Below are 16,277 nucleotides of genomic sequence, written 5' to 3'. Positions count from 1 at the left end.
TCAGATGTACTTTTTTCCTTAGTACCTGCTTCTATTTTAAATTATTACAATGTTGCCATCCACAGTAAACATTTTGTGTATAATTTGTTGTGGGGCAGGGGGAGAGGAGGAGCATGTAGTTTCTGTCACTTGTATTGTAGTTAAAGCTAAAAATAGATTTTACTAAATATAAAGCTATACAGTCAGTTCCAAAGCTAAATGTATCACAGCTGTAAGATAATGGAATCAGCTTCACATGGTGCTAACCTAACAATGTTTTTTGAAGTCAATTACAAAGAAGGTACAAAAAGGATCTATAGGAGATTTACATTCAAACTGAGGAAACCATATCTGCTTGGGGATGGGGGAGGAAAAAAGAAGGACAAACAGACCATAAGGTAACTAATACAGACTCAGAGTGATGCATTAGGAACATGTTCCCCAAAGTAGAATGCACAGCAATGGGAGAATAATTTTGAATGGGACACGTGAAAGTTGCTTTATCTGTTCTTTCTTCAACTAAGTGCAATTAAAGGTTAGGGTAGTCCCTTTTACTTGAGAAAATAACATGGAAAAAGATACGTGATAATGCAAACACAGAAGGAAAGCTATCTGAAGTACTTGACTAGTAAGGTAAAATCTTAACAGCTTTTCATTTGGTATCTGTGCAGAGGATTTTCTGAAAATGAGGTTGGACAGTACAATCCTGCAGTCACTTCAACAGTTGCATGTGGGGTGCTTTGTGATGGTGTGCGATACAAGACGAAGGCAGGTATAGAGCAACTTGATTAGGGAATGATCAAGATTTCCACATGTCTGTTGTTGCAATTCAAGAACCCCTGTTCTGAAAAAACATCTTACTGCTGAAATAGCTGCTGCAACACCTCTTCTTTGTGCTTCCCAATCAGTGATACATATTTTTCTTTTGGAATCAAATGCATAGGAAAAATCTAATTAATTTGGCAATTGTCAGACTGAACTATGGTAATAATAGTGACTGGTTTTGTATTGTGTGCATTATGCTATTGTGTTCTGCTACATGGTCATGGAATAATAAAACATAGGGTTGGCTGGGCAGTAAACTAGAATATAGCCTGACAAAAGCCACACAATTGAATGTATTCAGTATGGATTTCTACTTCTCTTATCTGGGGGGGGGGGGGTTTGTTTCTTTTTTTGTGGCTAGCATTTCTCTCATGTCAAAAAATACAATCGTGTACAAGGAAAGCAATATCTATTTCTTTAGTTGTGTTTATGCTCTGCAGAAATCGAGACAGAAGAAATGGATTTTGCTCTCTCCAAAATGTAGAATACCACCAACAAATTCAAATGCCTGTAAAGCTACAAAAATTTCGTTTGTCGTATCCTAATGTATTCAGATAAACAAATATATCTAATACAAGCAGTGTTAACAAATACTAATTTTTATATGGCTAAGGAACCAGGTAGTTAATATGAAAAGCTGAAAAGACTGTATATTTCACGGTGCTGTACCTTTTGGTTACATAAATGATTTTAAACTAACTTCATAATTTCAATACATTCTGTTGCATATATAAGCTTGTTAAGTTTTCTTATTGTGGTACCCCACTTCTACATGTTGTGTTTTAACCACAGAATTATGAATATTTACAAAGTAAGTTACTGTCTTAACTTTACAGGTATGGAAAGTAGGTAATTCTTTCACTTAATAGTAGTTTTCAGTGAATCTGACTTGATGGTTTTATCTCAGGCATTTAACGTAAAGCGTACTTGATTTGACACCCCTTACCTTTTTTCTTTTTTTTTTTTTTTTTTTAAAGAAAGAGATTGAATTGTGGAAACAAACAATGAGAATTTAGTTGATGCTTAATACAAAGAAAAGCAGTGATTTCTGACCCTAATAAAAGAGAGCTTCTAAACAACACCTGGTGGATTACAAATCCCAGGGGTAAATATAGATAACAGCAACTTAGACAACAGCTCAAAAACTGGGGGTGGAGGAGGAGAGGAAATAAGGTTATTCATATAGGGTCACAGGACAGACAAAGAGGAAGATAAGTAAGGTAGTAATCAATGCCTTAGGTGTCTTTATGCTAACAGAAAAACAGATATGGGGTAAACAAGCAGAACTGGAAATATTAGTACACAGTCCAGATTGGTTTAAATGCTCTTAAAAGATTTGTCAGGATAAGATATATAACTGGTATGTATAAAAAAAAAAAAACAACAATAAATAACTGGTTTAGGAGTTGCCTTGTATATCGTATGCTTTCTTGTAGTTCTAGAATAAACTAGTTAAAGCCACTGAAAAATCTGTGAAGATACACACTACACATGGTAATAGTTTTACATATGTGATATCTACCTAAAGGTTTGTTGGTAAAAGTGTTTCCTTTTATGGACTGTAAATAAAACTACTTACCAACTACCCACGAGAACATCTTGTGTATCTAAAAACTTGCCTGCTTTGTCCAAGCGGAGTAGTTCTCTGTAACTAAGAGAGAATCCCACACCAGCAAGGTCAAGTAAGCAAAGGGTTTTTTTAAGATACCAAAATGGACTTATCCAAGGTGCAGAATTTGGGTGATAATGTCTACATGGTTGAAAATTTTGAATAAGAAAACGTAAGAGATGAACATTGGCTTGGAAAGGACGATATAAGCAGGAGACTCATATTTCTAATGTCAGAGAGGAGAAAATAGCTAGCATGAAGACATAAATCTGCTTCAATCAGATTGGAAAGAACCAGCTGAGAAAATGAAAGACAACTCCTGGAGGTAGTGACTATGAAATTATCTTAAATATGTGATGTTTAGAAGAGGAGGAGAAAGAAGGATGAACTAAAAGCAGTGGACTTGGAGATACTGGTGACCTCAGATAATTTGTGGCAAAGCTCTCATGAAGACAAGTATAATGATAGAAAGGAATTAGCTGTAAAGAACACTGAGGTCTCCAAGCAGTACATTAAATGTCCAATTTGGTGAAACTGAGCTCCTCATCATTCATGTGTTAATCACTAGGAGGAAGACGGCAGAAAAAACGTTGATCCACTACTGAATATGAAAGTGAAAGAGTAGTGTGAAAATGAGGGTAAACTGGAAGTTCAAGGTGCATTGTTCATATTCCTGTGATTTGTGTTTTATTTGGTAATACATAATTCCATACATACATTAGCAAAAGGAAGACCACGTCCACCAGGTGTTGGTCTGCTATACATTGGGGAGGACAACCTGATAGCACTGGGAAAGCTAAAATATTCAATGCTTGTGTGTATGACCCTTTCTTGAAACCAGTCTTTTTGCAGTCAGCTAACGTAATTAAAAACTAGCAACAAAGAAGTAAGATTACAGAGAAACATAGTCTGGACAAAACCCCCACCACAGAATAGGTGAGATGTTTTCAAACTGTTCAGCGGATGAAAAGGACAGGTTATCTTTATCAGGATGGCTGAACATTCAGAATTGAAAGAAAAAAGATGTATGTTTAGTGCCTTGCTTTAAAAAGGGACAAAGTAGTGTGGGGAATTAGAAGTGTGTCAATTGAAATAATGCTGGAACAAGTAATCAAATTATTTGCAAGCAGCTGGAAGATAAGAGTTGAAAAACAGCTACTGTGGTATGATATGGTTTGGTTTTGACTAACCTCTTTTTGTAGGAGACGGTAATACTGCTTGTGGGTAAGGGATAACCATAAATGTCGTTTTGACTCAGGAAGGCTTTGATGCTTACTCGAGACTTGTGCAAACAGGCTGTGTGCAAGATAGAACTATATTTGGCTATGTGTAAAAAGAGCTGAGTAACTGTACTTAGAGAGTAATTACCAGTAGTTAATTTTCAAACTGACACAGCACATCATGTAATGTTTCATAGAGGTCTGTCCTACATCCGTCTCTTCTGGGTGTTACTTAATGGTCTGGCTGGCTGAGTAGAGGGAAATGATTATAAATTTTGGATGCAGCTGGCTTCCTTGTAATGACCCTAGTGTTATCCCTGGGACACAAGTAATAGGGCAGAAAGTACAAGGTTTAAATTGCAGGAAAACAGGTTAAGGTTAGATACGTGGAGGGGAAGGGGGAAACTTCCCAATTACGAGAATATTGAAGCACTGGAATAGATTGCCTGGAGAGACAGAGTATTGATCAGTGGAAGTCTTTAGGAATGCCTAGAATAGTATCTCTCAGGGGCGACAGATGTAGAGCTGATTTGGCTGTAGGAAGGGGACTGGATGACCTTTCCACCACTAAAGAACACAACTGGGAGAGTTCATGTAGAATAAATTACAATTTTATATTACGTGTTCAGGGAAACGTTTGCATTCTCTCTCCTTTGTTGGTCTTCTCTCTGCCTTTGGTGTGGACACAGATTTTTTTGTATGTCAGACTGAGTATAGAACATATTGTATATGTTAGCACATATGGCAAATATATTTCATTTAAAAATAGAGAGTGTTAACCTGCTCGTGGTAGCAGGTGTGTGAATGGTTTTTCAGCTACAGTTGTCTGTCCTTTATAATAGCTGAGTTGTTTGCGAACTGTTCTAGGCAGTCCAGCTATTATGCCAAAATATTTGACCTTAAGGTTTCTCTTTTTCTAAGATTTCAAGTAAATCCACCAGTAGATCGGCTGGTAATGCTTTACAGACAAAAATCACCACAATATATTTGTATGAGACAGCAGGAGTTCTCTAATCAATACGCTGTGGCTGGCATGCTCTGTTTACCTGTGAGGGATGGCGCTGGTTCTGCGATAAGCTTTGCTTTGTCTGGCCCGATGGCCTACAGCTAGCTTTGCGCTCTTTGTGGGACTGCAAGTCTGCTTTACGATTACAGATAAAATTCAGGTTGCTACAAGACATTGCAAAATCAGGTACTGAATTGCACAAGACTTGCCTGCTGCTTCTAATTCACTGCTTCAGAAAAGACCAGACCCTAGCTTTATGTCCGTGTACTGTACCTAGAGCTTTCCCAATAGGTGATTCTCAGGTGTTAGGGGTTTTTTTTCTCTTTTCTGCTTTCTGCCTCTTCCTTTAACTAACTAGAGCCAGTTTGTCTTTCTGTGCAGCCTGTAAATAAATAATTTACTAGAAACCATAATTATATTATACTGTAGTCCGTGAGTGTCTGTAATTCCAGTATTGCACTTTGTCAGAAAATCATAATCAGTTACAGTATACTTTATCATGTTGAAAAATTACAGAATGAGTACCTCAGCAACCTGATAAAATCTGTTGGTATGTACACAGGTGTGCACATGTCAAACTGGGTCGTTTCACTTTTAACATTCTTAGCCATATGTTTTATTTTGCAGCTTTTTAAGTGTGGAAGTGGCCTATGCTTCACAGCCCTTGTATTTCTCAAACATTTCCACTGTTAGTTAAGGGTCCTGTGCGTATATATATTTTTTTTTTTTAAGGGTGTTTTTACCAGTATGAGCAGCTGGGCGGTTAGTAAGCAGCAAAGACCTGTATTACACAGGCATACATTGCGGGAATTGGGGGTACTATTATACAGAAAGAAGCTGTTGGGCTTGACCATTAGAATTTTCCTTTTAATCATTAGCCAGAATGCATTACGAGGGAGGTAAACAAACTGTTTACTGTCAGTCATCCACAGGACATAAATGCCTTGTCATAGGACAAAGTAAAACTGACTAATGTACAAACAGTACTGCAAGTAACTTGTAAAGATGCTCTAGTTTTGCTTTCGGTGTGAACACAGCTGCTGAAAGTCTTCTTGGAAAGAGGGTAATATTTCTTCAGCTGAGCAGCAGGAACTGTCAGTTTTATTAGAAGTGAAATTTACCTTTTTTTCTTCTATTGTCACCTGTACCCCATATGCAGTTTGGAAAACAAAAGAGAAAAAAAAAATCTGCTGTTGGTATATGTCTGCCTTTGCTGAAGCTTCTAACAGTCTTTAACCGCTTTTTCTGTACCGGCTTCGTTCTTTTAAATGCAAATTGGAAACTGGGGGGGGGGGGGGGGGGGGGGATGGACACAGATTTAAGGGATTATATTCTGCTAACCACCCCCAGGTTTATTGTAATACACAAATGAACATGTGTCTGTAAACTCACGAGGCAGTGGGGAGCAGGGTGGGGTATTTGCTGTCACTTGTGAGAATGCTTTAAGTACAGAGGATTAAAAAAAAAAATCCAGTTTTGCATTTTTTTTCTATTCTTATACATTTATTTGTATTCCATGAGCAGCGGAAGTAGTGAAAACCCTATTGTGTATAGATTTGTGCCCTTAGGCACCTGCATCCTTAGGTATCTTGCGATGAGCTGGGTTCCCCTCCGTAATGTCTGTGTAACACAATTTCTTCCCCTTTTCCTGATATGCAGCACCTCCAGCTCTTAACTACCCTAGAGAGACTTCTTCCCTGCGTGTCCCCCAGCAGTGGACTGGGGAAGGTGGAGCTTCTGCTACACCTGATGTAGAGCTGGCAGAGGCAGCGTCAGCCTTCCACTTACTCATTAGGATTTTTGCTTAGGTCTCTGTGTGTGATTTTTAGGCAAAAATCCCACTACTACTTATGTTGCTGGCAAAAATTACTACAACATTATGTAAATATAGCTGGCTTATTTACAGTTTCACTATGTACTTCATTTTCTGTATTTTCTGATACAACATAAATGGAAATGAGTGTCTTAAAAATTAGATGGTGAATTGCTGCAATACATCACGCTGTAAACCACCCATAAGAAAGAAGATGCTTGTCAGCTTTTCTGAAGATTGAGACTAGTGTTTGAAGAATTGTCTGTTTTATTATGTACTAGGTATTGTTAAACCCTTTATAGATAAATATATATATACACAAAGATATCCATCCAATATATATGTAGGCATGTTCCACCTTTACTTTGATCTTCAATAATTCTTTAGATCAAATACGCAAACAAGCAATTTCCTTGTAAACTCTGAGGCATTCAGGTCTCATACAGAGGACAGCACTGTGTTGTCACTCATATGAAAGGTGAATGTTTTATGAATTTCTGTTGGCAAATTGTTGCCAGTAGAATAATGAATTCAGGGAAAAATCAGTGTGACCTTGATTGCTGATAGCAGTTGGTCAGCTCCACCATGTTGCCGGTTATCACCAAACCTATTCATCCAAGGTATTATGAATACATTTTTTCAGCATATATTTACAGTCCTCAAGGAATTGCTTAAATGCCAAGAAATTACAGTCCTCACAGAGTTTGCAGCTATTTTCTGTTACTCTGTGTGATCGTCTACTATTTTTTTGTGACAGAATCGTGGCCTTAATATTAACTTAATTCTAAATATCGCATATGAACTGTCTCACTGGCAAGGAATATAACTCTAAAGACTCTGCATTTCAGAATGGAAAGATGGATTTTTTGGTTTTGGTGGTTTTTTTAAGATGTTCTGTGGGGTTCTCAGCAGGGAGGTGATGGTGAACTCAAGCAGAATGCTAGCTTCCTAACATTTCAGAACTCCCAAAACCAGAGGGTGACAGGTGAGCTGAAGTAGAGCATAAGGGTAACCTTACCTGACAGCAATAAGCATCACTCAGAGCATTTAGCATCATTTTTAAAAAACAGTTTGGGATGTTTGCCTTACTTTTGTTGTACTAGGGTCCTGCAGTGCTGTGTGTTAACTTGCAGCACTGCCAATGACAGATTGTTCTTTCCAGCCTGACAAAATGCAACTTAGGCAGCAGATCCAGCCATGTTCAGCGTGATGATGTTGCACATGGTCCAAAGCAGGACAAGCACACAGCATAGTACTATTAAGAAAAACTTAAGCAGAGCGGGAGAGGACAACATATGCAAAGTCTGAGCGTAAGCTAGCTGCTAGTTGAAAAGTAATTGCTGCTTGTGTGCTTGGGGTAATACGGCTCCTGTCTTGCTAGCCAGCCCAAAGCAACTTGTGTGGGCAAAAGTGTATCCCTGACCTATCTGACAGCATTGGCCTGGTGTGGAAAATAATGTAGTCCCCTGGGCTGGGGGTCTGCTGGGGGAACGTGCTCCATCAGCTGTAGGTCTGCTGGGCTGCGGGCAGGACCTGCTTCCATGGGCAGTTTGGAGCACTGCACCTCTCCGATTGCATTTACACCAATTCAGAGGCTCACTGCAGGCTTGGCCAAAGAAGCAGCAAAGCTTGGAAGGGGACAGTAGGCTTCTCTCTGTAACACTGGTGAAAATGTTACGGTTTTGATCTGTGGATGCAAAATTGATTTCACATTCCACCTTTGCAAGAGTGCAGGTTATATGCCCACATTCAGAATTAATCCTGAAGCTGACTCCCTAGCTTGAGTTTAGAGAGATTGCCTCCAAACAATCTTATTCAGAGGAAACATCTAATAGATTAAAATGAGGAGGAAAAGTTAACCTCTCAATAATTCAGGAAGGAAGGAAGGGGTGGGGGGAAGAGGTTAATTTAATATGCAGGGATTAGGAATATGTCAAATAGCTGGTGAATTTGCTCAAGGAATCTGGTGTAGAAGCATTTGCAAAAAAGCAAGAGGAGAAAACAAAGCTATGTGTGGGATAATGATACTGTCTGCTTTTTTACAAACTTTCTTTGAAAAGAGCAGAGTTTGTAAATTCCCGATGCAGATCTCTGGCATGGTTCTTGGCATCAGCGACTGTATCTGAAATACAAGTGCTAAACTATAACCAATTGGCAAGAAGGTGACTCAAAAGAGAGTTTGTTAAAGAATTGTCATACTGATGTAAAAAAAAAAAAAAAAAAGGTAAGAGCCGTAGTAGTAGTTAAGCAGATTTCCAAATCGGTCATTTCTACCATGAAATTTGAAGTATTTCATGTCTTGCTAAAGGTAGCAGCACTTGGAGTCTGACAAATGGAGGGGGAATTTTTTCTTCTTTTCTTTTTTTCTTCTGTTGTGTTTTTTTTTTTTTCCTCCTTGCTTCTTCTGGATTATTTAGTAGATGAGTTTCATACATCTTTTCCATGTGTTTGTCAGCAGTGAATGCCAGCAGCTGCATAGGGAAGAGGGACCCGTTTTAAGGATAAGCTACGTTCATGCTGTAACAGGCTTTGTAGAATTTAAGTGGGGACACAACTGAATTTCCTATGCACCAAAGATAATCAAATAGGAGGAATGCATTCATAAGTAGCCAGGATTTATAACTTCTTTTGCTCCTAGAACTATTCATTAATTGTTGTTTGGCATTTTTGTTTGCTTTTTTTCTTTTAGCAAGTATGTGCATTCCACTGTGACTGTCTTTTCAGCCTTTGTGGACAAATGCTGCTATCTTTCTGCTTTGTTCTGTTGTGCCTTGGTATTTTTGTGGATTCAGTCTAAAAATGTCAAGGATAATCATAAGCAGAACTTCAGCAGAGCCTATATATATTCCTTCCATATGTGGAAAATCATGTTTGCATGGGTACAGTCAACTCAGTAGCAATCCTGAAGAATTCTGTGGGATGGTTCGTTGTTCTGAGGACTCCTTATTTGCTAGAGAACATGTAAAACATCTTAGCTCTGCATAAAGAAGTAGTTACATTACATTGCCATTAAAATTAATTCCGTCATTTAAAATGCCTAATTGTGCTGGTTTCTCTAGAGACTTTGTGTTTTTACTAATTAATTTTGTTGTTTTAAATGACAAAATTTTAATTTCAGAAACTTTCTGTAATGATAACCACTTTTATACCTCTATTGAATATAGAAGTTATAAAGATAAAGCTGTTACCCTTTCAGAAGGTAAAGAAAATCAACTTCTAATCTTTTGAGAGGCACTCTGCAAATTAGGCAATCTGTTACAACAGCCTGTGGATGAATCACCGTTTACGGAAGCACTTTAAGGCATTGATAATTCTGTGTTGATTTATGCAATTCTATGCAAGCAAGAAACTGTAGCATGTAGAGTTATGAAGTCACATTATGGAGGTAAACATAGAATCATTTAGGTTGGAAAAGGCCTTTAAGTTTGATTACAACTGTTAACCCAGCACTGCCAAGTTAGCCACTAAACCATGTCCCTAAGTGCCACATGTACACGTCTTTAAATACTTCCAAGGATGGTGGTTCCACCACCTTCCTGGGAAGCCTGTTCCAAGAATTTTTTCCTAATGTCCAACCTAAACCTCCCCTCTTGTCCCGTCACTTGTTATCTGGGGGAAGAGACCGACCCCCCCCTGCCCACAGCCCCTGTCAGGCAGCTGCAGGGAGCGATCAGGCCCCCCCCGAGCCCCCTCCTCTCCAGGCTGAGCCCCCCCAGGTCCCTCAGCCGCCCCTCACCAGCCCCTGCCCCAGCCCCTGCCCCAGCCCCTGCCCGGCTCTGGCCACGCTCCAGCCCCTCCATGTCCCTCCTGCAGTGAGGGGCCCAAACCCCAACACAGGGTTCCAGGGGCGGCCTCGCCGGCGCCGGGCACAGGGGGACGGGCGCTGCCCTGCTCCTGCTGGCCATGCCATTTCAGATGCAAGCCGGGATGCTGCCGGCCGCCTTGGCCACCTGGGCACACCGCTGGCTCATGTCCAGCCGGCTGTTGACCGGCACCCCCAGGTCCTTTCCCACCAGGCAGCTTTCCAGCCGCTCTGCCCCAAGCCCGTAGTGTTGTGTGGGGGTGTTGTGACCCAAGGGCAGGACCCGGCACTTCTCCTTGCTGGAGCTCATGCAGTCGGCCTTGGCCCATGGGTCCAGCCTGTCCGGACCCCTCTGCAGAGCCTTCCTGCCCTCCAGCAGATCCCCAGCTTGGTGGTGTCTGCAAGCTGACTGAGAGTACACTCAATCCCTTCATCCAGATTGTCGACAATGATGTTAAACAGGACTGGCACCAGTGCTGAGCCCTGGGGAACACCCCTTGTGACCAGCTGCCAACTGGATGTAACTCTGTTTACCACCAGTCCTTGAGCTTGGCCATCCAGCCAGTTTTTTATGCAGCAAAGAGGCGTAGACCCATCCAAGTCATGAGCAGCTGGTTTCTCCAGGAGAATGCTGTGGGAAACTGTGTCAAAGGCTTTGCTAAAGTCTGTTTCCCTCATCCACTAGATGGGTCATCTTGTTGTAAAAAGCCATCAGGTTAGTCAAGCAGGACCTGCCTTTCACGAACCCATGCTGGCTGGGCCTGGTCCCCCAGTTGTCACATAACATGACTTCTGGCAAATTAACACAGCACTTACTGCCTCTACAAAGTTTCACTATTATGTTACTTGGCATCTACTCTGAACTCAAGAGATATAAAATTTCTAGGAAGAACAGAAGTTATCGGACAGTTTCTACGGGCACTTTAAGAGAAAGTCTTAACAAAGTCTTGTCAATGTCACCCTTGTAATAATACTGCTGTAAGTTGGGAGAAATCATTGTGCCTCCTTTCTTATATCCATATGTATACATGCCTGTGTTTTTCCTAGTGGAATTTAAGCTATGTTAAGGTTCAGAAATCCAAGTATTATGAAGTGGAAGGAATCAAAGCACAGGGAGACGAAGGGTCTGCAGGACAGCTTTCTATGAAGAACTGTCAGTATGCTAGGACTTCTGCCTGGAAAGAAGTGGCTCAGAGAGGCTGTGGTACAAGTCAGATTACAAATGGCATGGAGAGGGTGAATATGACATAATCGCTCACCATCCCTTCCAGTCCAGAAGCTGAAAGGTATCATGTTAAACAGGGAGGTTTTGGATTTTAAACCACAAAAGGAAGACCTTTGTTCATGCAGTGTGTAGCTAAGCTGCGGAAGGCCTTGCCGTGGGATGTTGTATGTGCCGAAGGCTTAGATCGGTTCATAGATTTAGGCAAACCTGGTCGGTTAAGGGACATTAAATGCGAAGGCTGAATCCCTGGTTCAGAAAGTCCCTGGAAGCACTGCTGGCTGCAGTCCCTGAGGGTTCTGGGAAGATGTGGCTTACTGCTTGCCTGCTGCTTACATTATTCCTTAGATGTCTGTTTTCAACCCTGTTTGGAGGCAGGGTGAACCTTTTGATTTAACCTACTACAGCCAGCTGCTACTTACTGCAGGAATTAAGCAGAATCATTTGAGACCCTTTTCCGAGACCTGTCAGTTAGCTTTTCTTGGTGGCATTCCCAACAGGTAAATCCTGACACAAGAACATTGTTGGATGCTCCTAAGGTATTTTGGTAGGCACTTCATTAGGGTCACACAGATTTTAAGTGAGATTTTAATTTGAGATACCATTACCATTTCTTCATATTCCTAGTAACATTCATACTCAAAAAGTGATTTCTTATAGAGGGCTATGTGAAAAAAAAATTGGTTTTGATAGAAAAAATAATGTTGCAGGGAAAATGCCTTGACATAAATAGCTGAGGGGGCAAGGCAGCATTCTGGTGGGGGAAGGGGTGGAAAATGTGGTCATTTCCAACTGCCTCCTTTCATTGTGGGATTGGCATCACTTAGGAAAGTAATTTTAACCTTATGGCTACTTTAATTTCCTGTTCTGTAAATGGGTAGCTGCTTAACTTCCCAGCTTAGTGAACAGTGATTTTAGTTGTACTTCAGGCACCTTCTGGAAGAGTAGCTAGCTATGGAAGTACTGAAGAATTCTCGGTAGTCTTGTGCATAAAAGGGGGTGCTTTCAGAACACAAGTATTTTGTACTTCCTTTTTATACCTTTATACCTTTGGGAAAATTTTTCCAAGTGTAAGAGATCACCTAGTCTGCTCTGCTAGATTCTGCTGTTACTGTTGGGCATGCGCCATTCTGTTTCCATTTCTTCTCAGTCAGAAAACCAGAAAATAACAAACCTTCCCCTAACAGGGCTTACGAATTATGTCTGAAGTGGGTTGTGTTCTTCCAGGCAACATCTGCCTATATTCCTGTTTGAATGCTTGGTAGGTCAGAATGTGTTGATCAAAGTCTTCTGAAGAAAAATTGGTTCGGTAAAACAGATGAAGAAAGATTATTACTGGCTTGAGTAAAACAAAAAATACTTCTGATGTGCATGCTTCCTGGACATGTGTAAATAATAAATCTACAAAAGAGAGTAAACTGTTAGGTACAATTTTTTTTCCACCTTGTTTCATTTTCTGAATCTTTCTACTATGAAGTCAAAGTTTTACTTGCCAATGTGTTTAAAGATAATTTACTCAGTGAAACTTAGGAGCCTAAATCATTATGAAGTTTCACAAAAAATAGTAGTGTAGTGTGGAAATACTGGATAGATGCGTGACAGTTACGTAGTAGCTATTTAAAAATACTTTTAAGTGCCGAGTTAGATATATTTTAAAGGAGTACCATTAAGGGTGGCAACAATACATGCAAATTTTAGTGTTTTGGTTGCACAATCAGATGCATTGGTATAGATGCTATGCATCCTCAGCATGCTATAATCCTCTTCCAGTAATATGAACTTGGCAACTTCAATATAAATAAAAACTAATACATCAAAGTCGCTACCAAATGCTTCAGTTTGCTACTAAATTAATTTGCATTTCATTTGTGAAGGTATGGCAGAAATTCTGTTCTTTGTAAAACTGTTAGGTGTTCAGACTTGAACTCTAAGCTTTGATATTTTGTGTGTCTTTTAGACTTCTGTTTCATGACCAGCTATTGTTTACTATTGGTTTCTGATAAGCAATAGCAGCTTTGGCATCTTAAACTTTAGGCCAGGTAGCTTCTTTCGTAGTGAAGCAACATTTTTCTAAATCTTCTAAGGAGTCTTGAACAACATTACATTGTTTTAAAGAATTGTTATAAATTACAAGTTCATTAAAAAGTAATACTGCCTAAGCAGGAATTATGTCACTGACTGTTCAAACTGTTAGTTCAGTCTACCTCAGTATTTTCTGTGCTATTGAAAAAACTTCTTTAGACTGTTTAAAAAATAGCTTTGCATCTTAACTTGATCATAGCTTCAACTTGAATGACTACATAGTACTCAATATATTGTTAAGTGCATTTAAAAGACTGATTGTGTTTCATGTTCCTTACAGGTGCATTCTGCTCCCTCTCTTGGGAATGAAGCCCCCTCAGCAGAGCCTCTTCCTGCTCATAGATTCAGTCGATGAGGGCTGTAACGTTTCCGAAGGTGAACAAACTTCTACGAGTTTATCTGGAACAATAGCGGAGCTTTTAGCTGGCCACTTTGAGTTCTTCCCTCCCTGGCTGCTCCTTCTGTGTTCTGCCCGCAAGCAGAGTAAAGCTGTTACAAAAATGTTTACAGGTGAGTACAGAGCATAGGAGGTGTTTGTCACCTGTGCCTGTAACTAAGTACGTAGTACTTACATGACCCTTGGTGATGCTTGAAAGCACTGATGCATGCTTAGTTCTAAAAATGACAGTCACAAAAATGACAGTTCTAAATAACACACATTCCAGTTTACTGAAGATTGTAGAAAGCTTGAATCAGCCAAGTATTTTAGAGGTAAATTCTGTCTTTGCAATACATCTGCAAGGAATATGGCTGCTTTGAGTTTTCTCTTGCTTTGCTAGCTTTAAAAAGCTTTGAAACAGTGTAGGTGATGTCTAAGTATGTCAGCTGCATACACCCATTACTTACAACCTCAAAAGATATTTTTTTTTCATCTCCTATTAAAATCGTTCCCCTTATTTTCAAAAAGCAGGGAGTAATCTTGGAAGGTGCAACTTGAGAGGGGAGCAGTGTAGATGTAGATTCTTGGAGAATATTTTTGGCCAAGGTTGCACAGTAAAAAAATTCTTTACAGCTTCTTCATCTAAGCTTTACTGTGTCATGAGAGCATTTCTTCACTATAATGACATTGTTACTGGAAGTTCTCTGAAACTTAATAAAGGGTGATATCTAGACTGGATTCCAGACCTATGTATAAAGCCTGTGTGTATTAAGGGTGCAATTAGGACAAAAATGTGATTATTAGAACGTAGACCCATAGGCTTGCCTGCTTCCACGGTGGCTAAAGGTCAATGGGATAATTGCATTTTGGAATGAAGTACTGTATTAATCAGTGGCAGACGTGAAGATTGGTATTTGAAAGTATGTGAGAACTAAAGGAAACTTTGGGGTAGCTTCACAGGGATCCTTTGGACATTCATATGGGAATAGTTTTGTCAAGGCTTGGCTGATTAGATACGTTGTCATTGCCAAAAAACCAGACAAAACTTTTTTCAGAGCAGTTTTATTTCCTTTCCATTGAATCATATAATGTTTCAAACTAGTCCTAAAAAATTGCTGTTGTCTTCTAAGTATGTTTCCAGATGGAATTCCTGACGGGAAAAATCAGCAGAACTAATGGATATGCCTTTAAAGTAAATTTAATTTGAATAAGTTAACTTCTCATTTCCACAGAGAATGACTTGATGAATAGCATAAAGGAAGTTGGCTTCTGATATTATAATCCCACCTTCGCTGTGGAAGAGGTACAGCAAAGAAAGAATGAGTCCTGAAATAATTGGATGCAAACTGAGAAGAAATGTTAGGGTCTGTTTGGAGGAAGTGGCGTTTCCACTTTTTTCACAGAAAACTGTGACGTTACAGCCAATGCGGCGGTTGCCTGCTTTATACACGGTTGGCTGATTTTCCTGTTTAGAGCTAATATTCAAGTTCATTAAAGGTATAGTGAGGATGTGAGGAGCATGGCTGAAGCTTCTATGAACTTCAGATACATTGCAACTTTGTGTTGTAAAACTTGAGATAATGTTGATTTCTTTTCTGGTTGTAACCTGAAAAGGCTAGACTGTCATTAACACTTCTAATGGGGCAAACTCTTTTCCTCCTTTGTGGTATTTGAATATTTACTCTTCGCCAAGCCAATTTATAAAGCCATTTCATTGGTGGGCAGGCAGAATTCAAGATCAACAATAAGTATTTTTTGGACTCGTGACTGAAGAAATAAAACGTGTATAATGTGCACTGCACTCTGGGACACTATCATACTGAATTTCTAATACTTCCGACCTCCCAGCAAATCAATGTTTCCAACCATAATGATAATATAATCACTGTACATTTTCTTCAAATGTGTTTCTTTAATTTGGAACCAAAAAAAAAATCAGTTACAGTGAAACTCAGTAAGATAGATTGGAATCCCTTTGGGATTATTTTGGGAAAATGTGTCCCATCTGTATTTTTTTTCTGTTAAAAATTTTAGAATACAATATAAAATGCATATGAACCAATATTGTTTACTATCAGTTTGTATCATTTTTCACTTAAAATTTTCATGCAGTGAAAACTTCTTCCAAGTATCTGCTGAAATGAGAGCTAAACCTATTTGTCAGAAAGTCTTATAATGACTGGGAGCAGGATTGCTGCAGTGGCCTGGTCCCGAGTGCTCTTTTTTGGGTGTCCAGTACAGATGACAGTTGTGCAAGCATATCTCCCTAGCCAAAAATAGTGAAGATGATGTGGAAGAAAGAGTGCAGTATTTCTCATCCACTGTCACCTTGCCACTGCC

The 16,277-nt window shown here is 39.6% G+C and overlaps 1 protein-coding gene across 1 annotated transcript in view; it reads left to right on the top strand.

Annotated features, from left to right (window-relative positions):
* Window positions 1-16,277, top strand: part of ANKRD50 (ankyrin repeat domain containing 50) — a 45,006-nt gene that overhangs the window by 13,428 nt on the left and 15,301 nt on the right. Inside the window, exon 3 of the mRNA XM_055795665.1 lies at window positions 13,839-14,068. Within this exon, the coding sequence (XP_055651640.1) occupies window positions 13,839-14,068 (230 nt within the window). The remainder of the gene's footprint in view (window positions 1-13,838; window positions 14,069-16,277) is intronic.

The sequence above is a fragment of the Falco peregrinus genome, chromosome 2 (assembly GCF_023634155.1).
Source record: "Falco peregrinus isolate bFalPer1 chromosome 2, bFalPer1.pri, whole genome shotgun sequence".
Classification (NCBI taxonomy): Eukaryota; Metazoa; Chordata; class Aves; order Falconiformes; family Falconidae; genus Falco; species Falco peregrinus.
Note: the sequence above shows the minus strand (reverse complement) of the source record. Positions and strands in the feature narration are given on the sequence as shown.